The 25,797-nt window shown below is 41.9% G+C and overlaps 1 protein-coding gene across 1 annotated transcript in view; it reads right to left on the reverse strand.

Annotated features, from left to right (window-relative positions):
- LOC145414562 (uncharacterized) overlaps nucleotides 1–25,797 on the reverse strand; it is a 117,596-nt gene that overhangs the window by 29,389 nt on the left and 62,410 nt on the right. The window contains exons 5-8 of the mRNA XM_080284080.1: nucleotides 25,471–25,567; nucleotides 22,396–22,538; nucleotides 18,543–18,693; nucleotides 9,300–9,526 (exon numbers count right to left, since the gene is read on the reverse strand). Of these exons, the coding sequence (XP_080140206.1) occupies nucleotides 9,300–9,526; nucleotides 18,543–18,693; nucleotides 22,396–22,538; nucleotides 25,471–25,567 (618 nt within the window). The remainder of the gene's footprint in view (nucleotides 1–9,299; nucleotides 9,527–18,542; nucleotides 18,694–22,395; nucleotides 22,539–25,470; nucleotides 25,568–25,797) is intronic.

Raw genomic sequence — 25,797 nt, forward strand, 5'->3', positions numbered from 1 at the left:
TGCAGGAAAGTACAGTACACTCCCAGTTAACCGGGTGGCTTGGGGAATTTACCTTCCCGGTTACAGATTTTTCCCGTATTTATGATTTTCAAGTCAAATCTACACAAAGGCTATCACAGCAGTAAATACAGTTCAGGTACTCACCAGTCACATTAGGGGTTACACTAAGAGATTCCGCCTGAAAAACTGCCTTGTAAACACACACCATGGTCATAACCCACGTGTGCAATGTCTAGCAATTTGCAGTACTGCAAATTGCACCAGTCCATTGTTTACCGAATTACTGTATTCATTATATGTACTGTACTCATAAAAATTAAAAAATAAAATAAAGAAATAAAAGCTTGAACATTTATTAGTGAACTGATGATGTGTTAAGACTGCACTGTAGAATTATCACGACACCTGTGCCCCCACATGAGTTTGTTTACGTTTCTGACCCCGACTGGTCTTCTTCATCCCTACCTGACCTCCATCACTCCACCCCTCACCCGCCACTCAGCTGTTTTGCAGAAAATAAAATAAATGATGTATGTATGAAATGCAGGCATATTATTTATTTATTTTTCTTCCAACAAAGTAAACTTTCATTCCTATTAACATTTATATTCAAGCATTAGTGTTTTATAATATTCGCCTTTTTCAAGTCTGTTGCATATGTCCAGCTTCTGTTTCAAGGTAAGCACGATACGCTTACGTTTAGATTGCACTTTAGGCATTTTGGAGTGTACAAATTACCGTCTAGCAGAGGACCACAATAGCAAGAGAGCTTGTTTACTGTCTGGTGGCAAAAAGCAGACTGGTGATTTTTGGAGGGTGTGGAAGATGGCTGAATTCAAGTAGGGGAAAGAGGGGGAGAGGAGGGGTGGTTAAGAGGATTTGCTAGGGATTTACATTAGCCGGAAATGCCTTCACTTCGCTTTCTTTGACTTCACCCAGCCTCGCGTGACACGATCAAATGGCGGTTTGGCGGTCCATTCAAATTGGCGCACAGTTATAACTTACTGACATTTTTACCAGCCCTTGAATTTTCCCGTATTTCTGAGTATTCCGTTTGTCCGGATACCGGATAGCTGGGATTGTACTGTAAGTTACCTTACCTCCTAGTTCTCACTGTCACCTTTGAAGTAGTCCCCTTGGGCATGTATACAGTGGTCCCAACGTCTTTTCCACGAGTCCATGCATCCCTGCAAGGCTTCAGGTGTGATGGTCTTCAGCACCTCCTGCGACTCTGTCTGAATCTCCTCAATTGAGTCAAATCGACACCCTTTCAGTCGCAATTTCAGCTTGGGAAACAGGAAAAAGTCGCAGAGGTCAAGGTCAAGTGAATAGGGTGGGTGGGGAATGACTACCGCATTGGTGGAAGCCAGGAACTGCCTGACAAAGGATGTGTAGACAGAGGTGTGGTTATGATGCAGAATCCAGTCCTTGTTCTTCCATTGTTCTGGACGGTTGCGGTGAATGTTCTCCCTCAGACGCTGCATAACTTCACAGTAAACTTTCCGCTGACAGACTGACCAGGTGGGACGAATTCTTTGTGAACACTCTCTTGGATATCGAAGAAAATGATCAACATAGACCTGACATTGCTGCAAACTTGACGTGCCTTTTTCGGCCTCGGTGAATTGGGAGACTTCCATTGCAATGACTGCAGCTTTGTCTCCAGGTCATAACCATAAAAAAATGATTCATCACCAGTTTTGACCTTGGAGATAAAGGTGGCATCACTTCTAACCTGATCCTTGAGCTCCCTGAAAACTGCAATGCAATATGCCTTCTGCTCGTCACTCAGCAGTCTTGGCACAAATTTTGCAGCGATGAGTCTCATGCCCAACACATCCGACAAAATGCGTTGCACGATTCCGTACAAAAGTCCAACGATATCACAAACATCATGGATAGTTAGTCTACAATCTGCAAGGATAGCATGATGAACATTTCCGACATCTTCTGGTGTTGTTACCGTTGACGGTCGTCCAGAACGGCCATCGTCTTCGACAGACATTCGTCCTTCCTTGAACTGCTCGTACCAGGAAAATGTTCTGCTTTAGGACATGGCATTATCACCAAAAGCTTGCTGAAGCAACCAGTAGTTTCTGCAGCGGTCTTGTTGATCTTGAAGCAGAACTTGATGCAGGTTCTTTGTTCCGTGAGGTCCACCATTGCAAAACTGTCAAACCACCTACACACCACATTACAATAGTAAGAGTAGCTCAACAACACATCCATTCACAGACACGGCCGGGGCTACACTGACGCACAAGGGGTGTTGCTGACTCCTCCTAGTGGGAAAAGGCAAAACTGCAAAAGATTGGTTCCCTCTGTTCAAATTACTGGAGCTTTTGGGTAGCACCTCGTATATACTGTGTGTGTATATATATATATATATATATATATATATATATATAAAGAGGCACTGGCAGGAATAGGATACTTTATAGTAGTCCAGATCATGAGAATGTTAATGTTGGCAGTGTTTAAACATTCGGGCTTATCTTAAAAAACAGGGGGGGGGGGGGCACAAAATAGAAGACATCATTAATGTGGGGATTAGGTAATGGAACACAAGAACAGGAGAGTTTTACTGTGTTGAACCTTTCAGCAAAATTTTTTGCTTCATTTTACCGGACAAATTCACTGACCTTACAATGGAGATGGTGGCTCAAACTATGTTACTGTGTCAGAACATTTAAAAATGGGAGACTGACTTATGCCCTGGATAGCATTCTGTATATGATACAGAGCCAGAAAGTAGGTAAATTATTTGAGATTCACAAGTCCCATAAAGTCATTAGAAATTGCATCCCAAAATGTTATGTGATAGGTGGGGAGACCATCATTCACACACTCAATTTAGGGATGCCTTATGGTCTCTACACTGAATGACAAGCCATATGGTTTCCTGCACCAAGAAACCACATAGAGTATTACACTGGGTGGTAACCATATGACTAGGGTTTTGGGTTGGGTTGAGTATCCCCCAGATTCCCCTATCTAAAATCACTTAATCATGGCATATGTTTCGGAGAGCCTTGGAGGATCCAATACCTGTCCAGGGCCCCAACCAAATGGGCGGGTTCACATGGCCATGTGGAATGTGAGAGGTGTGAATAAGCAGAGCAAGAATGTGTTCAAGAGCATAAGATATGCTGTGATGGCAGTGTGTGAAACAAAGATAAAAGGGTGTGAAGTGGAGGAGTGGAAGTGTAATGTGTGGCAGTGAACATGGTGTATGCACAGTGTGATGACAGGAGTGTGAGAGAGAAAGACAGGTTTTGGGCTGGGCTGGGTGATGAAGTGGGAAAAATGCCCAGGAGCTATAAAGTGATTGTAATGGGCAATATGAATGGAGGAGTAGGCACTGGCCCTGAGGATAACATAATGAGTTATAATGGAGTACAGTACCTGGAGAAAATGATAATGGAAAGCGACTGAAGGATACGCATCAGGAGAGGAGGTTGCACATTTGTAACTCGTATTTCAAACACAAAGATGCAGATAAATACAGTATACATGGTACAGAGGAAACGGGGATTGTTTTGAAAGAAGCCTGATTGATTACATGCTTGTAGGGAAGTCATTGCTGGGAATGGTTGCTGATACAACGGCCGTGAGAGTACGATGTGGAGGTCTGTCAGATCACATGACTGAGGTAAGATCAAGCTGAGAGGAGTGAAGTGGACCAGGAGAGAGAGGAGCAGTCAGGGAGAAAGGTTGAAAGTCACGAAGCTGAGGATCAAAGAAATGGCAGATGAATACAGGACCAAAGTAGGGGAGGAGTTAGAATCAGTGAATTGGAATGAAATGGATCTGGACAGCCTGTGGAATGCATTTAGGGACTGCTTAGTTAGGAATGCTATAGTGGTGTGTGGTGCGGCTAGAGTAACATGAGGAAAGGTACAGCATGGTGGGATGAAGAGGTTAAAAGAGCAGTGGAGGAAAAGAGGAAGAAGTGGTTAGAGTGGTTACAAAACTGGGGTTCAACTGAAAAAAGAACTAAATATACCGAGAGCAAGAAGCACATAAAGAAACTAGTGAAGAGGAAACAGAAGTGGTTTCCTGTATACTGGGAAACCATTTCCTGTGCTGGGTGGTAACCATATATCCAAATTTTGATGTCTGGTGGTTTAGTGGGTAATTAATGTGCTCCAATCGGATTGAGCCAGCGCAAGTTTATATCCAAGGGATGGTTGGGGTTTACTGCTCACGTAATGCTGCTCAGGGATGAGTGAGGCTGGGCCCTCTCATCTTAAATGTCAGGAACAACTTGCCTAGCCCAGGGTTCCTATGCTTCTCTGTTGGGCGACATAGGATTGGATGATAGATGGATGGAATATATATATATATATATATATATATATCATCATCATCATCATCTGGACCTCCTTTCCCACCCACAGGCAGAGTGAGGAGATGCAATGTCCAGACAACCCAAATTTGCCCAATCCAATGGGCCATGCCTCCATTCACTCATCATTCAAGCCCCCGGAATCCTGGCTCTATTGGATACACCAAAAACATTCACCACAATCAGTAGCTTCACATAAATAAATCCAATTGAGTAAATCTGGATGCTGCCATGTTAAGAAGGGATGCCAAATCCCTGATCACGCACTTCTCACAACATTCATCCAACCAGCTCGAACTCTTGTCAGTTCCGTAGCCTCACCAACTTCTAAACCTCTCTTCCTCACACACTCATGCACCACAACTCTCCACCTTCTCTTTGGCTTGCCTCACCTCCTCCCTCCATCAGATTTGCTCAGATATACCTTTTTCATCACTCTATTGTTACCCATTCTCTCCACATGACCATACCATCTCAGTACACTCTCTTTAATTCTGGTGTCTACCACCTTCCTCACTCCACAACTTCCACGAATCACATTATTTCCCGTCCTATCCACTCTCTGTACTCCACATACATTCCTCAGCCGTCCCATTTCCACTGTTCTTACTCCTGACTTTTCATGTCACACCATAATCTCACATCCATAAGTTAAAGATGGCACTAACACTCCTTCATGTATGCCTCGTGCAGCTGCAACACTCAAACCTCTGTATCATATCAAGGCCTTCATTGCACCAGCTACTTTTTTTCCTCGTGTCACTCTACTTTCAACTTCTTTTGCACATTTTCCTCTCTTTTCTATAACTGTACCCAGGTACTGTAAAACCTCGATACAACAGACTTCAACAGACCAGAATTCGCTTCTATCGAACACTACCCAACTAAATTCCTATATATCAGAAATAGTCTGATAAAGCCAGAAGCAGTCCGGACTACCTGACCACTTCAGATGTGTTCACCACAATAAGGTAAATAAAAGACATGTTTATCTGTGTACAGTACAGTATTATTATATAGATTATACCATTTGATTAACGAAGTAGTGGTGGGTGGGGGCTCTCACCATCCACTCACTCGATGTAGTGCTGCTGTTGGGTGTCTGCCCTTTCCTCTCCTCCATCCTTCTTTCCTTCCATCCTCTTCTGTCTTTCTTTCCTTCATTCTTTCCTTGTCCTTCTGCCTACGGGTGACTTTACACTCCCTCTTCTGTCTTTCTTTCTTTCTTTCATTCTTTCCTCTTCCTTCAGCCTGTGGGTGACTCTACACTGAGTGACAAGCCAAATGGTTTCCTGAACACCAGGAAACCATTTATTACGCTGTGTGGTAACCATATAACCAAATTTTGGCGCCTGGTGGTTTAGTGGGTAATTATTGCACTCCAATCGGATTGAGCCGGTAAAGGTTTATACCCAAGGGATGGTTGGGGTTGAATGCTCACGTAATGCCACTCAGGGATGAGTGAGGCTGGTCACTCTCATATTAAATGTCGGGACCAACTGCCTAGCCCCGGGCTTCTGCACTCCTCGTCGGGAAATGTAGGATTGGATGATGGAGGGATTAATGAAGTGAAGTTATAACACAGTGCAGTACCGCAAAGGTAGTCAAAACAGTTTAAAAACTGTTAATGTAATCTGGACTGATGTCTGATATATCAGAAAAAGTCCAGGTTAGCAGGGGGAAGTCCAGACGGTTTTATCAGAAGTTCACATTTTTCGGAATGGTTTGGGCCCCAGTTAGTCCGTTATAGTGAGGTCTTACTGTATTTGAACTCTCTCACCAATTCTAGTCTCTCTCCATTCATTGTAACATTGCACCGGGAGTCACCTTCTCTCTCAATAACCATCACTTTACTCTTTTCTACATTTACTCTCAAGGCACGACGCTTGCTGACATCAGCAAAACTCTGCACTAGCCTACTAAGTTCTTGTCCAGTACTTGCAAGCAGTACTGCATCATCTGCATACAACAAGGGATATTCCATCCATGGCCATTCATTACCAATGCCATCCCTCTCTCCATTACTTGTGTTTTTACTTCTCTCATCACCCCATCCATATATATATATAAGTAATCCCTCTAATATCTGAACGCCCAATATCCGAACATCCCCACTAACCGGACATAATCATCCTGGGATCCAGTATTCCCAAAATGGGCCAAAAACCACAAAAAGTTTGAAAAAAATCTGACTTTTTTCCCTCCCGTAATTTGAAATTCCTGCCTGGCGCCGAACAACTGTTACACCATGGTCTCTTCACCTCTTCCTTCCTCCCCATCCCCCCTCCCTTGTCAGGGTTGCCATTTGGTATTTTTCATTACCAAGTGTGGGCCAATTTGGTAATGAAAAATTTGTTTGGTAATGAATCAGAATAATGCATTACCAAATGGATTTTTCACATGTATGAGGATATACAGGATGGAGATGGTGGATTGTTTGCTCTCTCTGATTAATCTGCTACCCTACATAGTGTGAAAATATTCAACGTGGTGTTAATTATAAGGAGAGTGATTACATGTATTTCCACTTATATATATAATTAGTGAAGAATAAGTGCTAGCTTTACGAATTTGGTAATGAAAAGTTAAATTTGGTAATGAAATTTGAGGAGATTGGTAATGTGGCCGTTGCGATCTGGCAACTCTGTTACCCCACCAACATCAACAGTCACAGTCTAACTCCGATCGAGAGCAGATGCTCATAGCAGTGCAAGCCACAGGTGCTTGTTTTTTGTGAATAAACTGCAATACCTTGCTGCTAGAACACACAGGAATTTACAGTGTTATGCAGTGTTAAGAAATTAGAATTTAGAGTGCAGAGGATTAACTGTGGACTGCAAACTGGAGGTTCAAACCAGTCCAGGAGCAAGGGACTTGTAAGTACCCAAATGTTTAATATTGTATAAACTCACCTCTAAAACCTCATTTTATGGTTCTTTTGCATTTATTTCAGTCTTTTATGTCCCTTATTGGTGTGATTTGGGTCTTAAATAGGTGCAATGCATGTCCAGAGGGAGTTGTATAGGTGTTTTTCTGAGTTAGGGTCCATAAGTATGAGTCCATAAGCTGGGGCCCAATATCCGGACAGGACCACTATCCGGACCTGCCTATGGCTCTATTATGTCGGATATTGGAGGGATTACTGTATATATATATATATATATACTGAACACCCACGGGGACATCACACAACCTTGTTGCACGCCCACACTGATCGTGAACCATTCACTTAGATGCCCATTAACCCTTACACATGCTTCACTACCATCATAAAAACCCTTGACAGCACTTAGCAGCTTACCATCTACACAGCACATGCGCAAAACTTTCCACAATCCTTCTCTGTCCACTTTATCATTTGCTTTTTCCAGATCCATGAATGCCATAAACACCTTATGGTCCTTTTCACAAGCCTTCTCTGCTATCTGTCTCGCTGCAAATATTTGATCCACACATCCTCTGCCCTCCTAAAGCCACCCTGTTCATCACTCACTAGGACTTCTGATATCTCTCTTACTTTCTCTATAATAATTCTTCCACATACCTTCCATAGCACATTCAATAAACATATGCCATGATAATTCTTGCACTCACTTCGCTCATCTTTATTTCTGTACAGGGGTACAATCACAGCCTTTTTCCACTCGGCAGGCACAAGCCTTCTCTGCTATCTGTCTCATTGCAAATATTTGACACACACATCCTCTGCCACTTCATAGACCTTCCCTACCACACTCAATAAACTTATGCCATGACAAACATATATATATATAATTTTGGCACCTGGTGGTTTAGTGGGTAACTATTGCACTCCAACTGGACTGAGCTGGTGAAGGTTTCTATCCATGGGGTGGTTGGGGTTGACTGCTCATGTAATGCCACTCAGGGATGAGTGAGGCTGGTCACTCTCATTTTAAATGTCGGGACCAACTGCCTAGCCTCGGACTCCTACGCTCCTCATGGGGCAATGTAGGATTGGATGATGGATGGATGGATGGATGGAGGGATATATATAGATAGATAGACAGATAAATAGATAGATGGATAGACAGATATAGATATATAGATACAGATATGTATGAATATAACAGTTAATACAGGTGACCTACAATACTGCTCAATACATGGATATATACTGCTCTTGTGGCCTATAGCTCAAAGGGTGTGAATCACATGTTTAATAACTGAAATGAAACTTATCAAAGTACTGTACTATAATCAGTAGTCTGACCGAGATTTGATCTCTGGCCCATGCAATCCACATGAGCACAAGTTACCACTGAGCCAAACAGAGGATCCCCTGCTTTGGTACGGGCAATGCGGGCATTTACAGACCCCATTAATGCCCCTCTTTTCTTCCCTTGGTGATTAATTTAGTGTGTTTTGAACACACATGGTAGCGTAGTACTGGAGGCCACCATTGGGGATGCTGCGGACCACACTGAAATGCTCATCCTCGGAATTAAGGACAAGGACGCTGTCAGCTAACCAAGGAACAACATCAAATTGCCAACAAAGCCTTTCCCAACATCCTACATTGCTGCCAACCAATGTAATAACTTAAATGAAACTTATCAAATTAATCACTGATCTGGCTGGGACTCGATCCCTGGCCCACGCACTCCACAAGTGGCACATTACCAGCGAGTCAAACAGAGGATCCCCGCTTTAGCTTTGGGCAACGTGGGCATTTACATACCCCATTACAAATGGACTGCAAAAATCTGGCCACTTCAGCTGAATGCTCCAACAGATATTCTTAAAAGGCTGTGCTGTAGGATTACAGTCTGCTTAAGAGGAAGGTGCATAAAGTGAGAGTGTTGTGGTGTGCAGGCTTGCAGTGGAACAGTATTCTGTGTTGGAACTTCGCTCTAACAGGTGCATCAGATGGTTATAGAGCATTAAAATGTTAAAATTTCATCATCTTAACCATGTGTGAGATATTTCTAACCTGTGGCCTAGTTGGAGCAGCCATATGGCCCTGGCTCAGCTGCTGACCAGCCGTCTGTGTGGACACAGATGCTCCAGGACGGATTTGTGGTGTGTTGGAGGGGAGGATGGTGGGCCGCATAGTTGGGGTCTTGGGCTGGATGTTAGCAGGAAGCTCCATCCCTGCTCTGGGCTTTGGAGGTGCCTGACCACCATGTTGTTGCATTGAACTAATCTGAGGCATCATGGCTGGAAAAAGGAACATGATTAATAATTCTACATTATATACAATGCATGAGTAATGTAAATAAGATTATAAAAAGAGTAACTTGTAGCTATTCACTACACAGTAAACCCTCATGATACATACATGATACATGGATTTCTGACATATAGCAACCACAAACAGATGCAGGAACTCATGAAATCTGGAAAATGAATGTGCAATAAGTGGTTTCATACTTAATTTCTAACTTTAAATCTCTTTATTGTCACTATTATGTTTGCTTTACCTTTATACACTGGGAAGCATATCTACAGTCTACCTGAGGTCACAGATTTTAGTAGGGAAGTTGGGATCTGGCTGGAGAACTGGTTAACACATTACAGTACTCTCAATTATCCATTGTTGCAATATCCGACGCTGCTGACTTGGCTCTATTAAAGCGATATCTGGCAAAATTATGCAATATCCAGCACCAAAACGGGACATAATCAGCGGTTCTATCCAATATCCAGGGTTGAGGTGTATCAGCCAGCTTGTAAACGGCTGGCAACCTGCACTGTATTACTGCATCGTTGTTGTATTTTATGCTTAAAATACATCTTTTACTCATGAGAAAGTTTTTAGGATACAGGTTATTGACAGATAATAATGCAATATCTGGCTAGATGCTGAATATTGAGCCGATGGGGGGTACTATGCAATACCCAGCATTTCACTTTAACCGGTGTAGGGGCTTGGCTAAATTACACTGCCCAACTAAGAGTTTACTGTACAGTATTATCATGACTGAGCCTATATAGGTTTGTATCCAAGGGGTAATTGGGGTTTATTGCTCATGTTATGCCACTAAGGGATGAGTGAGGCTGGTCACTCTCATCTCAACTGTCAGGAACAACTTGCCTAGCTGCGGGCTCCTATGCTCCTCTTGGGGCAACATAGGATTGGATGATGGATGGATATATATATATATATATATATATATTGTATATATAAATATATAATATATATACAGTATATATATATATCATATATATATATATATATATATATATATGTGGAGCCTCTGTGGTACAGTGGTAGAGTGTGCATCTCACACGCTGGTGGATGAGGGTTTGCTTCCCATCAGAGTTGTAAAAACTTTGGGAAGGATTCACCAAGCCACTTAATGCTTTGGCAGACATAAGGGGTGCTGTGGTTGAACCAGTGTCACTTACTAGTATGCCTGCAGCCGTCGGCTTAAGGTAAACCGATTACACTTGGTTCACAGACTACACACACATCCAAAGCCACTCCAACATTTACAATCACACTCACAAGCACTTCTCACCCTATGTACAGTCTCTACCAGAGAGCCCAAGCAACTGGGTAGAGATACATTGGCTGTATCATCCCTGCTTCGGTAGGGATAGGCCAGTCCTGCAGTGGACACTCAACAGGTGATGATGATGATAATTATATTATATATACCTGTATATATAAATATATATAATAATATAAATATACAGGTCCACATGCCTCATTAATAACAAGGTATATGGGCCTGATGGAGTCCATCTTGTTGTTCTCAAGAACTGTGCTTCTGTGCTTACACTCTGCCTAGGTAAACTCTTTCACCTTTGTCTATCAACTTGTAAATTTCCTTCTTGCTGGAAGTTTGCTCTCATTCAGCCAGTCCCAAAGAAGGGTGACCATTCCCAACCCTCTAACTATCGTCCAACTGCTGTAACATCCTGTATCTCAAAAGTTTTCGAGTTAATTCTTAAAAGAAAAATTATAAAGTGTCCTTCCAATCACAACCTTCTTTCTAATCGTCAGTATGGGTTCCGTCAGGGACGCTCCACTGGCGATCTTCTCATCTACCTTTCAGACTCCTGGTCATCCTCCTTTCGGGACTTTGGCAAAAGCTTTGCCATTGCACTTGACATCTCAAAGGCTTTCGATCAAGTCTGACATAAATCTTTAATTTCCAAACTGCCCTCTTGCTGTTTCTATCCTTCTATCTGTGCCTTCATCTCTAGCTTCCTTTCTGGTCATTCTATAGCTGCTGTTGTAGACGGCCATCGGTCTTCTCCTACATCTATCAACAGTGGTGTTCCTCAGGGCTCTGTCCTATCACCAACTCTCTTCCTTTTATTCACCAATGATCTTCTAAGCGGCACATCTAACCCTATCCACTCATACGCTGATGATTCCATCCTTCACCTTTCCATTCGGTTCCAGCAACGTCCATCTCAGCAGTTACTTCGACAAACAAGGGATGAGGCTATGGCACACCTAATGTCCGACTTGGCTCGTATCTCTGACTGGGGTAAAAATAATCTTGTCGTTTTTAATGCATTAATGACCCGACAAAATCTTCCACAAGTGTACCCACTAATGTTTAATAATATTCAGCTTAATCCTGCATCATCCTTGAACTTGCTTGGGGTTTCATTTACTCGGGACTTGTCTTGGAAAGATCATATTATATCTCTTCTAAAATCTGCTTCTAAGAGATTAGATGTGCTAAGCTGATTCCGTTCCTTCTTTACCCCTGCACAACTATCGACTCTATACATGGGTTTTATCCGCCCCAGCGTGGAGTACAACTTTCATGTGTGGGGAGGTTCCCCACATATAGCTCTTCTCAACAGGGTGGAGTCAAAGGGTTTTCGTCTTATTAACTCTCCTCCTCTTACTGACTCCCTTCAACCTCGGTCTTTTCGCTGCACTGTTGTATCTTTATCTCTTTTCTATCGCCACTTCAATGGTCACTGCTCCTTTGAACTATCTGCATGTATTCCTCCACCTCTAAGACAGGCGCGTAGCACCCATCTAGCAGCAAACTCTCATCCCTTCTCTGTCAAACTCTCTAATGCACAGAGTTAACCGTTACTCCCAGTCCTACATTTATGCAACAGGTCAACTCTGGAACTGTCTCCCTCTGTCTGTATTTCCTGCTTCCTATGATCTCCAGTCTTTCAAATGCAGTGTGTTCAGGCATCTCGAAATGATCGAATCTTGAATTTGGCTTGCTTCCTATGATCTCCAGTCTTTCAAATGCAGTGTGTCCAGGCATCTCGAAATGATCGAATCTTGAATTTGGCTCGCACTTGTATTTTGTTTTCTGTTGGAGGGAGCAGTTATTGTGGGCTCATGGTCTTTGGTTCCTTCTTCCTCACATTAAAAAAAAAAAAAAAAAAAAAAATGAGGAAGTGTTAGTGCCAACTATAACATATGGGTGTGAGAGTATGGTGTGGCATGAAAATGAAAAGTCAAGAGTAAGAGCAGTGGAGATGGGACTGCTGAGGAATGTATGTGGATATGAAATAATGTGATTTGTGAAAGGTGTGGAGTGAGAAAGTCGGTGGACAACAGAATCGAAGAGAGTGTCCTGAGGTGGTATGGTCATGTGGAAAGAATGGATAACAATAGAATGGTGAAAAAGGTATACTTGAGCGAATTTGAAGGAGGGAGGAGGTGAGGTAGGCCAAGGAGAAGGTGGAGAGATTCAGTGGATGAGTGTGTGAGGAAGAGAGGTTTGGAAGTCGGTGAGGCTAGGGAACTGACAGGAGATTGAGCTGGCTGGATGAATGTTGTGAGGAGATGTGCATGATCAGGGATTCTGGCACCCCTTGTGAGCATGGCAGCGTTCGGATTGACTCAATCGGATACGTTTGTGTGAAGCTGCAGAATGTGGTGAATGTTTTTGGTGTATCTGGTAGAGCCAGGATTCCGGGGGCCTGAATGATGAGTGAATGAAAGCGTGGCCTATTGGACTGGGCAAGTTTGTGCTGTCTGGACAATGCTACTCATCACCCTGCCCTTGGATGGGAAAGGAGGTCTGGATGATGATGATTGATATATATATATATCCATCCATCCATCCATCATCCAATCCTACATTGCCCCATGAGGAGCGTTGAAGCCCGGGGTTAGGCAGTTCGTCCCGACATTTAAGATGAGAGTGACCAGCCTCACTCATCCCTGAGTGGCATTACATGAGCAATCAACCTCAACCACCCCTTGGATATAAACTTTCACCAGCTCAATCCGGCTGGAGTGCAATAATTACCCATTAAACCACCAAGTGCCAAAATTTGGTTATGTGGTTACCATCCGGTGTTGTAAATAGTTTCCTGGTGTATAGGAAACCATTTGGCTCGTCACTCAGTGTAGAGTCACCCACAGGCAGAAGGAAGAGGAAAGAATGAAGGAAAGACAGAAGAGGGAGTGTAAAGTTACCCGTTGGCAGAAGGACAAGGAAAGAATGAAGGAAAGGAAGACAGAAGAGGCTGGAAGGAAAGAAGGATGGAAGAGAGGAAAGAGCAGACACCTGACAGCAGCACTACATCGAGTGAGTGGATGGTGAGCGCCCCCACCTACCATGAATTTTTATATATATATACAGCACCCTCGCGTCCAACACGATTCGTGTCCAGCACGAAGCAAAAAATTAGTACGATTTAATTTGATTTAAATACTGTAACACGGGTGCGTTAGCATAACACGGATGGAGCCCCGAGAAGTGGGCGAAATCCACAGAGTTCGCCTCTAGCACGATCACTCCCGGTCCAACACGGTCATACTGGACATTCCTGTGACTCTGAGAGGCAATCAAAACTTCCAATCAAGTAGCCTCCCCTGCCCGCTATCGTGACATGATGCTGATGTCGCCCAATCAAAAATGCTTCTGCTCTCACGTGATGTGTAAATTTCTCCCACCACAGCGCCACTCAGTCGCATAATTCGCATTAGATGGTGATTTTTTCTTGCTGTATTTCCTGCCCTTGCTACTGCATTTTTCCCCTGCTCACAATACCTAGGAAGCCTTCTGAGAACCCCTAGAAGCAGTGGCACCTCCCTCAGGCCACCAAGCTAGAAATCATCGAGAGGAAGAAGAAAGGGGAGAGGAATGTGGATACTGCCAAGGCCTATGACGTGAATGAAGCCAGCATGAGGACCATAATAAAAAAACCAAGAGAGAAGAGTGCTAGGACGGGCAGAAGCAGGACCTTCCATGGATGTGGATGAGGATAGTGATTCTGAGTGTGATTTTGAAGGATTTATGGGGGAGGTTGAGGAGGAGCAGCAGCCATTAACCGCTAGTGACGCCAGCAGCCATCCTCCGGGGACCTAGTAGGACTACCTACAGCCTCGGATACCACCTTCCATTCCCAGCAAGCCCACCAACACTATCCTAAAAGGTTAGTTATTATTCACAGTACAGTACCATTTATTATAATTATAGTAGTACCAATATATGTATAGGTATATGGTAGTTATTTAGGGTGACTTTTCCTAGGGTTGCTGGCATAATTCATTTTTCCCCATAAGCTCTGTTGTTTGTCCAACATGTTTTTGGTCCAACATGAGACCCGTGCATGACAATATTACCGCGTTGGACACGAGGGTACTGAATATACACACTCAATCGTTGAGTAACACGTGGTTGAGTAACACATTTTTGTTCTAACGCAGTCAGCATAGTGAGACAAGCCATGTCAACAGGCGGAAAAACTCGAGCTCATGTGGGAAATCAGCTGGCCTGGCGACTAAATTTGAAAGTCGTGCGCGATGACGTCACCCTCTAAATTCTGGGTACCTTTCCTGGGTGCATACTGTATTTCCATTCTGTATGGGTATTTATCTCAATACCACACCCAGCCACCTCAGCCAAGCAGCCCTAGGAGGATAGGTTAAGTTAGATTGAGAAAATTTTGCCTGGGAAACACACTGAGCATATATTCGAGAAAAACCTATGGTTTTGAAACGACTGGGTGAGCATCGTTCCTGGCTGAGGGTTCCCAGTCATGAGATGAATACGCATACAGAATGGAAATGTGTTTCCTGGGCACACTCAAGGCCGAATGGTTAGACAAAATTTATGGGTTTCGCAATTCCAGGGGACGAAATGGAACAAAAATGTATGCTAATCAGAAAAAAAAAAAAACTCGTGTTCTCGTAAGTTAAGGTTCACTTCCACTTTCTTCGTTCGATTACATGCTTCCCAACGCATATCGGACCAACTGGGCACATGGTTATCAGTTCTTTCTCATGCCTCACCTAATTCTTACCCACACTCATAATGGGTTTTGCAGTTTTAAGGGACAAAATGGAAAGAAAATGTTGGCTAATTAGAGAAAAAGTTACTCTTTTATCCATATGTACTCGTAAGTTAGTGTTCAATTCTACATGCTTCGTTCGATTTCGTGCTTCCTAGCACATTTTCAACTAACTGAGCTTACAGTTATCAGTCCTTTCTCACGCCTCACCTAGTTCTACCCCACACACATAATGGGTTTCATAGTTTTAAGGGACGAAATGGAAAGAAAACGTCTTGCTAATTAGAAAAAAAAAAAAAAAAAAAAAAAAATTAATCCATGTGTTCTCATAAGTTAGTGTTCAGTTCCACATTTTTCGTTCGATTTCCCAACACGTTTCGGACCAACTGAGCATACGGCTATCAAGTCATTTCTCACATCTGACTGCCTCACAGCCATATGGGTTTTGCAGTTTTAGGCGACAAAACCGAACAAAATGTTTGCTAATAAAAAAATATATATATATTTCCATCCATGTGCTCCAGTAAGTTAGCGTTCAGTTTCACATTCTTCGCTCTTCTTCCTGATAGTCCTATATTTTTCGGATTATTTCTGGGTGGTAAATAAACGTTTCATGCTAAATCTGTTTCCCTGTTGTTTTTAGCTGTGTTCCACTGTGTCAACTCGTTTGACTCGTCAGGGTTGTGGTGAAAGGGTCTGTCCTAAGTGTTGAGCTACACTTGACCTAACCTAGCTTAACTATACCTAATAATTTAACCTAACCTAACCTAGCATCCAGTTGGGAAGTTGGGAGACGAAAACCACCTTTGAGTACGTCAGGACAATCATAGGTACGCCTTAAGGAATGAGATGATAGTGGGAAATTTTTCAGCAGGAAATGGTAATTTACCACCTTGAAAAAAGTCAGAAAAATAGAAAACAAACTGGAGGAATATGAACTGAATTGGTAAGGTCCTTCTACTGCTTTAACCCCTTATGGGCAGGCAACTTGTCAATTATACGACCGTGTGGGGTGGCATATTTTCGGAAAAATAATGTATCAAGGAACAAGCCTAAACATGCATAAATCGATAAAAATGGATGAAAAATGAAGGCAAGAGGTGTTACATGCGTGGTAATAAGTCTCTGCTGGCTGTGGGAGGAGGAGGGGAGGAGTGAGGGAGGAGTGCAGGCAGGCAGCTCATCACTAGGCGTGCCTGGGGCAAGGCTAGCAAACTATTCACTCATTTGCTTTTTCTTCACCACTGAACACTATATTTATCATTTATGCATTCTTTACAATATTCATTGTCTTCATAATTTTATGCATGTGTTTTCTGTTATACCTGAACACTGATAACAATAAAACCTACGTATTTGTATACTATTTTACTTGAACAATTATAACACTACAACTTAAGCATATTCTATTTTACTTGTTTCAAGGCTTGGGAGAGTACAGGGCAGGGCAGTAGGTGACAAAGATGCCTTATCACCCACTTTCACCAATAAATTAGGACCGAAAATGGCTGGACATTACGTAACGTTGCCTGCCTCCTCACGCATGGACGTTACGTAACGTCGCCCGCCTCCTCACGCATGGACGTTACATAACGTCGCCCGCCTGTTAGGGGTTAAGTAAAGAGTACGTTTACCGAAATGGCAAAAAAATATGGCATGAATGAAAGCACCCACATAACGGTTTGGAAGGACCAGAAGAAGACAAAGATCGTGCACAGGAAGTGATGCAAACCTGGCAGCTGTGAAAGTTTATATGTTGTCCTGAAGCTGACTGAGAAGCTTATGCCTATAGGACGTTATGTGGAGCGTCAGAGAAATTCTCACTTTTACTCCTACTTACCACCTTACCTCACACTTCTACGCACCATCAGATAAAACAGTGAGATATAATTTTTGTAATTAAGAGCTTCAGTGGTATTTGAAATAGCATTAACAAAACAAAAATCGGGCTGGGTACCCTTGTGTTGATACGTAGCTTCCCGGCAGTCATCCTCCACCCCCCCACCCATATTGTCAAAGTTTCACCTTCTTGTATCATGTGGCCTTTGGGCGAGACGTTAGGCCGCATGGTTAGAGTAAAATTTATGGGTCTGCCAGGTTTAGGGGACGTATTGGAATGAAAATGTTTGCAAACCAGAAAAAAAGTACTCTTTCATCCATGTGTTCTCATGAGTTAGCGTTCCGTTTCACATTCTTCGTTTGGCATCACTTTTCCCAACACATTTGGGACTGACTGAGCAGTTTAGCCATATGCATAGTCTGTCCGAAATGTGTAGGGAAGCGCGATATCAAACGAAGAATGTGAAATGGAACGCTAGCTCACGAGAACACAAGGATGAAACTAATTTTTTCTGGTTAGAACAAATTTTCTTTCTATTTCGTCCCCTAAAACTGCCAGCCCCATAAATTTTCGTCTAACCATATGACCTGCCTAAGGTCTCTCCTGAAGGCCACAAAATACAAGAGAATGCGAAACTTGACAACAACACTGGGCGAGACGGGTGGGAGGAAAATATAGGAGCTAAATATCAACAAAAGGGTACCCAGCCCAACTTCTGTTTTTGTTAAAGCTATTCTTAAATACCATTGATGTTTTTAATTACAATAGTTATATCTCTTTCAATGTTTTACCTGATGGTGGGTGCAAGTGGGGGTAATTTACGTGGGGTTAGGTTGTTAGAAGGAGTAAAAGTGAGACTTATGGAAAGTTGCCAGAACACATTGTACCATTATACATGTAAACATATTGTCTGAGTGACGTGGATTTGAGTACCACGGTCCTTGTCCAGTCCCTATTGCCTGCAGTACTCGAGGTTTGAGTGTGTGTGTGTGTGTGTGTGTGTGTGTGTGTGTGTATATATATATATATATATATATATATATATATATATATATATATATAAAACCAGATGCCTTAAACTCGTTGAGATTAAGGCATCTGGTTATATAGCCTACACATACTGCTGTCAGTGGTAACATAACACTCATTACTTACAATTGGTGGCATGCATGGCCTGAGGTTGGGGATTGGAAAACAGAACATTTTCTTGTCCTGGCTGAGTCCCTCTAATGAAGATGGGTTGGTTCTGGGCAGTGAGCAGTGTGGGCGAGTGAAGCGTGCCGGGGGTAGCCCACGTGATACCTTGCTGTGGACCCAGTCAAGTATGAAATATGAAAACCTGCAACTTAATAAAATCATTAGGGCAACTGTTTAATCTCTTCCCTGTGATATCATCATTTAAATTTTACTCTTGGTACTGCAAGACACTTCTATTCAACTTGAGAGAGATTTTTAACACTAGAACAGCTAGAAACAGCCTCCATTAATATGCTCATTGCAAGATGTCTTCCTTAAGCTGAATAAAACTATCTAGCAGTTGCAAGAATAAACAATAAACATATACAGTAATCAAGTTTAAGCAGTTAAAAAAGTAAGTCAAGTGGAAAACAGCATAAAATTAAAAGGGAAGTATACTGTGCAAGTTTTAAAACTCATGTGGCATAATCACAACTATGTGCATGAAAGAAGAAAAAAATAATTTAATTTTCCCACAATTTCCATGAGCTACCTGAGTACACTCCATCCTTGTAACAGACATTGAAACAAAAATAATCCCTGATATGTAGTACAGTACCCCATTACTATGGTAACCAATAAAATAAATACACAAATAAAGGCAGTCTTGTTATAAGTCAAGGACAGGTTTCAAAACATCAAATTTTCTACATAACTAGGACTGCAAAACAGCTCTACAGACCGCCTAGCATTGGGACTTTGATAAGGTGAAATATATATTTTTTAAAATTAATAATTTACTATTGACCAACTAACAAAAAACATATAAAGAGGTATTGGATAACAAGGAATTACTGTACAGTAATGAGAAACAAAGATAGCTTATAATCATTCTTGTTTATTTTCTTCCCAAATGGACTGACAGTGATGCACAGGGGCCCATGACTAGGCTCAACAGTCAAGGCATTAAAGGTGAAAGTGACTGGTTGCTCTACCCTTAGTGGTACTATATGAGCATCAAACTGCTGATGTACTTTCTGCAATCACTGGCTTCAATACTAACAAGGCATATGGGCTTGATGGAGTCCCTCCTATTGTCCTCAAGAACTGTGCTTCTGTGCTTACACCCTACCTAGGTAAACTCTTTCGCCTTTGTCTTTCAACTTGTACCTTTCCTTCTTGCTGGAAGTTTGCTCTCATTCAGCCAGTCCCAAAGAAAGGTGACCATTCCCAACCCTCTAACTACTGTCCAATTGCATTAACATCCTGTGTCTCAAAAGTTTTCGAGTCAATTCTTAACAGAAAAATATTAAAGCATCTTTCCTATCACAACCTTCTTTCTGATCGTCAGTATGGGTTCTGTCAGGGACGCTCCACTGGCGATCTTCTCACCTACCTTTCAGACTTCTGGTCATCCTCCTTTCGGGACTTTGGCAAAAGCTTTGCCATTGCACTTGACATCTCAAAGGCTTTCGATCGAGTCTGGCATAAATCTTTAATTTCCAAACTGCCCTCTTACGGTTTCTATCCTTCCACCTGTGCCTTCATCTCTAGCTTCCTTTCTGGTCATTCTATAGCTGCTGTTGTAGACGGCCATCGGTCTTCTCCTACATCTATCAACAGTGGTGTTCCTCAGGGCTCTGTCCTATCACCAACTCTCTTTCTTTTATTCATCAATGATCTTCTAAGCTGTACATCTAATCCTATCCACTTGTACGCTGATGATTCCACCCTTCACCTTTCCATTCAGTTCCGGCAATGTCCATCTCAGCAGTTACTTCAACAAACAAGGGATGAGGCTATGGCACACCTAATGTCTGACTTGGCTCATACCTCTGACTGGGGTAAAAATAATCTGGTTGTTTTTAATCCATCAAAGACTCAGTTTTTACACCTATCAACCTGTCAAAATCATCCACAGGAGTACCCACTAATGTTTAATAATATCCAGCTCAATCCTGCATCATCCTTGAACATGCTTGGGGTTTCATTCACATGGGACTTATCTTGGAAAGATCATATTGCATCTCTTGTAAAATCTGCTTCCAAGAGATTAGGTGTGCTAAGCCGACTCCAAGCCTTCTTTACCCCTGCACAGTTGTTGACTTTAAAGTATACACGGGTTTTATTCACCCCTGTTTAGAGCACAACTCTCATGTGTGGGAAGGCTCCCCACATAAAGCTCTTCTCAATAGGGTAGTCAAAGGCTATTCGTCTCATCAACTCTCCTCCTCTTACTGGCTCCCTTCAACCTCTGTCTCTTCGCCGCACTGTTGCATCTTTATCTCTTTACTATCGTTACTTCAATGGTCACTGCTCCTCTGAACTGTCTGCTTGCATCCCTCCACCTCTACGACGGGCGCGTAGCACCCGTCTAGCAACAACCTCTCATCCCTTTTCTGTCCAACTCTCTAATGCAAGAGTTAACCGTTACGCCCAGTCCTTCATTTATGCAACAGGTCAACTCTGGAACTGTCTCCCTCTGTCTGTATTTCCTGCTTCCTATGATCTCCAGTCTTTCAAACGCAGTGTGTCCAGGCATCTCGATATGAATGGATCTTGAATTTGGCTCTCCTTTGTATTGCTTTTGTTTTTTTCTTAGAAGGAGCATTCATGCGGGCTCACCCTTTGGTTTCTTCTTCCTCGCATAAAAAAAAATAAAAACCTAGGAAATGGATCCATTAGGGCAACATCTGGTTACATTACTACTGTATTGTACAAACATAAACGGGGCACATATCACACTCAGAAGTCAAGATATGGTTAACATAAATGAGGTATTTATCACACTCAGAATTCAAGATATGGTTTAGGTAGGGTCAAAGGTGGAACAAGGAAATGATGGATCATTTGGAGCTAATGTTGTATGCTTATAACTTACAGATTATGCTGAAAGGAAAGGTGTGTGTCTCATCTTCAACATACCGTACATTTATATTTGCAGTGCCCTTGGTTATCAGATTTGAATAGTATGCATCTTACATTAGAGTGCCATCAGCAATGATATACAGGCACTAGACATACTGTCTGTCACATGCTTCAGAAACCAATGTATAAAGTTAGAAGCTCGCATTTCCTTCTACCACTTAAGTTTGAATCATATAACTACAAATTGTACAATATAATATGGATATTCTTCTTCAATTAATGCTGCTTCGCTTAATGATGCTTCTTTATTTCTTTTCTTATGGATCATCCATCCATCCATCCATCATCCAATCCTACGTTGCCTCATGAGAAGCGTAGGAGCCCGGGGCTTGGTAAGTTGGTCAACTATAATTTCATAAAGCTGATTAACTAAAAAGTCAATTTCTAATTAACCTGTTAGCTGCAACAGGCAAATTTTTAAACTGAATTCTAGCTACCACCATTACGATTTTATTCAATTAGGAGAGCTCACTGTGACCAAAAGGCTAAATGCTACCTTAACTAATGACTGGCTGAAAACTGAGCTCTGTTTTTTTACTCAAGCTAATAACATGCTATTTTATTCAGCTTCATCAGGCATATTCCTGCCAAAAAAATTAAAGTGGCACATTGTCTGCATGCACCCTAATCTTTACAACTAACACCATGTGATTTTATTTTGCTTCAAGAAACCCCACTGCAGCAAAATACTTATATGAGCATATTGCTACACACACTGAATATTTCATGAGGAGTGGTTTTATACTGCAATAAACAAGACTGACCTTCTGCACGATCAACAGTAATTTAGCTCACAAGAAACCTGCTGTAGGAATATAGTTACAGACTTACAGCAGGATAAGGCCTCCATCCACCCTAGACCTTAAGTAAAGATTGCATGTATAATGCACAACATATGACTAACCTTCTGCATATCTGTGGGCTTATGCGTGGAAGAATGGGCAGGCAGAATGCTGTGCTGCTGGCTACTGATCACCCCAACTGGCAGTGGACTGATTACCAAGGTCTGGTTGTTACCTGTGGTTGGGATGGCCGCAGGAGTGTAACCTATCGGGGTAACATCATCAGCGCTTGTATTCCTGCCTCTACAACCCCTTTTCAAACTTTAAAGTATTTTACATGCTCAATTAACCTAATCAGTCCAATGATATATTGTTTATTTTAATATCCCTGAATCCCGATGATTTTACTTAGTTTTTTGGATGATAATGGTTGGATACAGCTTTCATTAACCCCTACAATACTACGTGTTCTCCCAAACTGATAAAAATCATCTAGTAGCTGCAAGAATAGGCAACAAAAAGTCACCATGCTGAAGGGGTTCAGGAGAAGGTCACCTCCTAACATTTACTCAATCTCAAGTATCAGTCTGCATAGGAGCGATTATTGTGCTAAGTGACAAAAGCACTGTAACCAAATCTAAATCTTATAATACTATATACTGTATCTAAAATGACCAACAATAACTCACACTTTTTGCGATTTCTCTTCCTTCACATTTGGAATATGCCCCACCCAATCTTTCAGGTAATGATGAAGATGAATTCCCAGGTTTGAAAAAATACTGTACTATGCCCAGATATATACAGAAAGCATCCAGCATAAGGCAACTTATTACTGGGAAAATCACAGTATTGCGGTGCACTCACTAGTTTTGCGCCTAACTGGTACCACAATTATGTCACGAAAATAAAACTCGCGAAACTCATGAGTACGCTTTACATGTAATAAGTGGTAATTGGTTCCAGGGTCAATGACCTCATTCTCCCTCAGCCACCCATTAATGACACAATACCCCTACTATAAATTACAAGCAATTATTCATATATTATATTACTGAACCATAGTACTAAAGACTTTACTAACACTGACACATAGGCTGAACTGCTTGATGAGGCTTGAAGATGAGTTCTGAGGCTGGGAGCGGTGGTTAGTTACCTCCTGCCCCCTCACTGCTCCCCGCTACCACTTTTAAGTCCCCTAAGTTACCACTTCCCGATGCTTCAACATCAAAGCCCTCAAAATTCAGTGGGAGCTCATGAAGCTCACCAATGTCATGAACAAGTGACTGAGGAGATGCATAGGTGTGTGATCACTCTCAGTAAAACAGTGAGACTCCTTGCAAAGGAGCATTTCTTTGTGTCACAAAACTGCTATTCAGGAAAGTATATTTCGTGAAACTAGTGAGTGCACTACATGATGTAAAATCAAACTTGGTCCATGACGTGTTCATGTACCAGGTTAAATAACTACTTTGTTATAATCATGAATTACTGAAATACTGAATGAAAAAAATATATATTCTACTGCATTACCACTGATAACTTACACTTCATGAAGGTCTGACTGTCAAAACTCATTGCCTTATTACTCTATAATGGTTATCTACAAAAGTACTGTAAAATCTTATTATTAAGTGTAACCTAAATAAATATAAGAAATTGGATGTGTTCAGTCTACTCCCTGCTTCCTTCATCTTGCACTTCATCCTAGGTGGCCTTGACAGAAGTGCCTCCACAAAACTTCATACTCCACTACTAAATAAATAATCTACAAATTTAACAGAGGCCAGATAAGTTACAATATGCATGTCTAAATAAACTCCTTCAATAATGTGACAATTTTAGTTGTATTATTCTAGTCACCTCAAGATGATTTTGTTCAGATTTTAGGGGACATCTCATAATGAGGGGATTACTAAAGATTATATCTAACCCTTTCAGTCTGACCTCTCACCTAAGGTTAAAAAAAAATAAATAAAAAATAATGTACTTATTAGGTTAATGGGACTGGAAGTACAGTCAATCCTCGTAAATCACAGCAATTTGGGTCTGGATCACTGCCGTGATTTATGAATTCCGTGATTTATGAATAATAACTCTTATGTGAAAAATTAATTTGGGTCTGGGCTTTGGCCAACTCGCTCCCACAGCACCCTACCTACACCTATCTAGGGACCATCAAACACAATCATACAAATTTAGGAATATTCAGTGCATGTATTAAGGGATCTCACCTTAATCCTATGATGAAATTGCTCAAGTGAATGGAGTGGGGTGGTGTTGGGAAGAACTTAAAACCTCTCAGCACTTGTTCTTCCCAAACTCTTTCAACAGCTTTGAAAACTTCTCTCCCCTCTCAACATGACAAATGAGCTCCAAACGTTGACTGTACGACAACTGCGGCAGCTTCTTGACGCCATACTGCTTAGAGAGCTTCATTGGGGGGTCGGGAGGGGCCATGGCAGGTAGGAGGCGGGGGGAAGTTGCACAAAAAAGGGAGGTAACTCTCGTACTCCACGGCGACGGCCTGTAGTGTGCGGACTGGCAGGACAAGAACAACAACAACATGGCGGCCTTAGTATGCACACTTGCCACCAGGGATGCGTGGTGATTGGTTGTTGGGTCGCGATTTTCAATTTGAATGCCGTGGTTTACGATTCTCCTCAGAAAAGGCCCACTTGGGTGCCTAGGTCACCGATTTTCGTGACTTAACAGTGATTTAAGGGTGCTGGCAGTCTGACAGCCATTTAGCCGTGATTTATGAATCCGTGATTTATGAACACGCAATTTACGAGGATTGACTGTAGTAATAATCCTTATGTATGAAAATAAGAGCAAATAGTTGCTAAAGAATGTGGGTGTAGGATGAGAAACATCTACATTCTGTCCTTTTCTTTTTGTCCTAAAACTGCCACCTCTGCATCTTGAGCTATAACAGCAGATTACACGGTAGCATTAGAATATGATGATGATTAAGAAAAAGTTTTAAAAGATGTTTTATTTAGTGAGTGAGCTACTGGAAATATGCTGTAACATGATATTCACACAATTTAAATGGGGCTAGTCAAGAAAATGCATGATAGGAAGGATGTAAAGCAGTACTACAGTGCTGTCTTATTCTGCAAATACACTACAAAAGATAAGCTGCACAATGTCAAAAATTTCTGCCAAGTTAAAGATGGACAAACTATATTTACCCTGGCCACCAGCCTGCAGGACTCCAGCCTTCCCAGCAGTAGCCGTTAACATGTGTGGAGCAATCTGTCCCTGGAATGGCTTACCAGCTGCAATCACCTGTTAAATAAAGCAGATATTAACCCACTGACTCTGATGATATATATTATTAGTTTATTCTTGATATTTTCACACAGTTTATTCAACTTAGGACGGATCTCTCACATGAAGAGTTCATTATGACTACATTATGGGATTGATAAGGTTAACAGTACAAAACTTAACATATGATCTTTACATGGCTACAAAGAATATTTTTTTAAAAATGTTGCTCAATGGATGTACAGGAA

This window comes from Coenobita brevimanus, chromosome 100 (assembly GCF_032717465.1).
Source record: "Coenobita brevimanus isolate Jiangsu-jjx chromosome 100, ASM3271746v2, whole genome shotgun sequence".
NCBI lineage: Eukaryota > Metazoa > Arthropoda > Malacostraca > Decapoda > Coenobitidae > Coenobita > Coenobita brevimanus.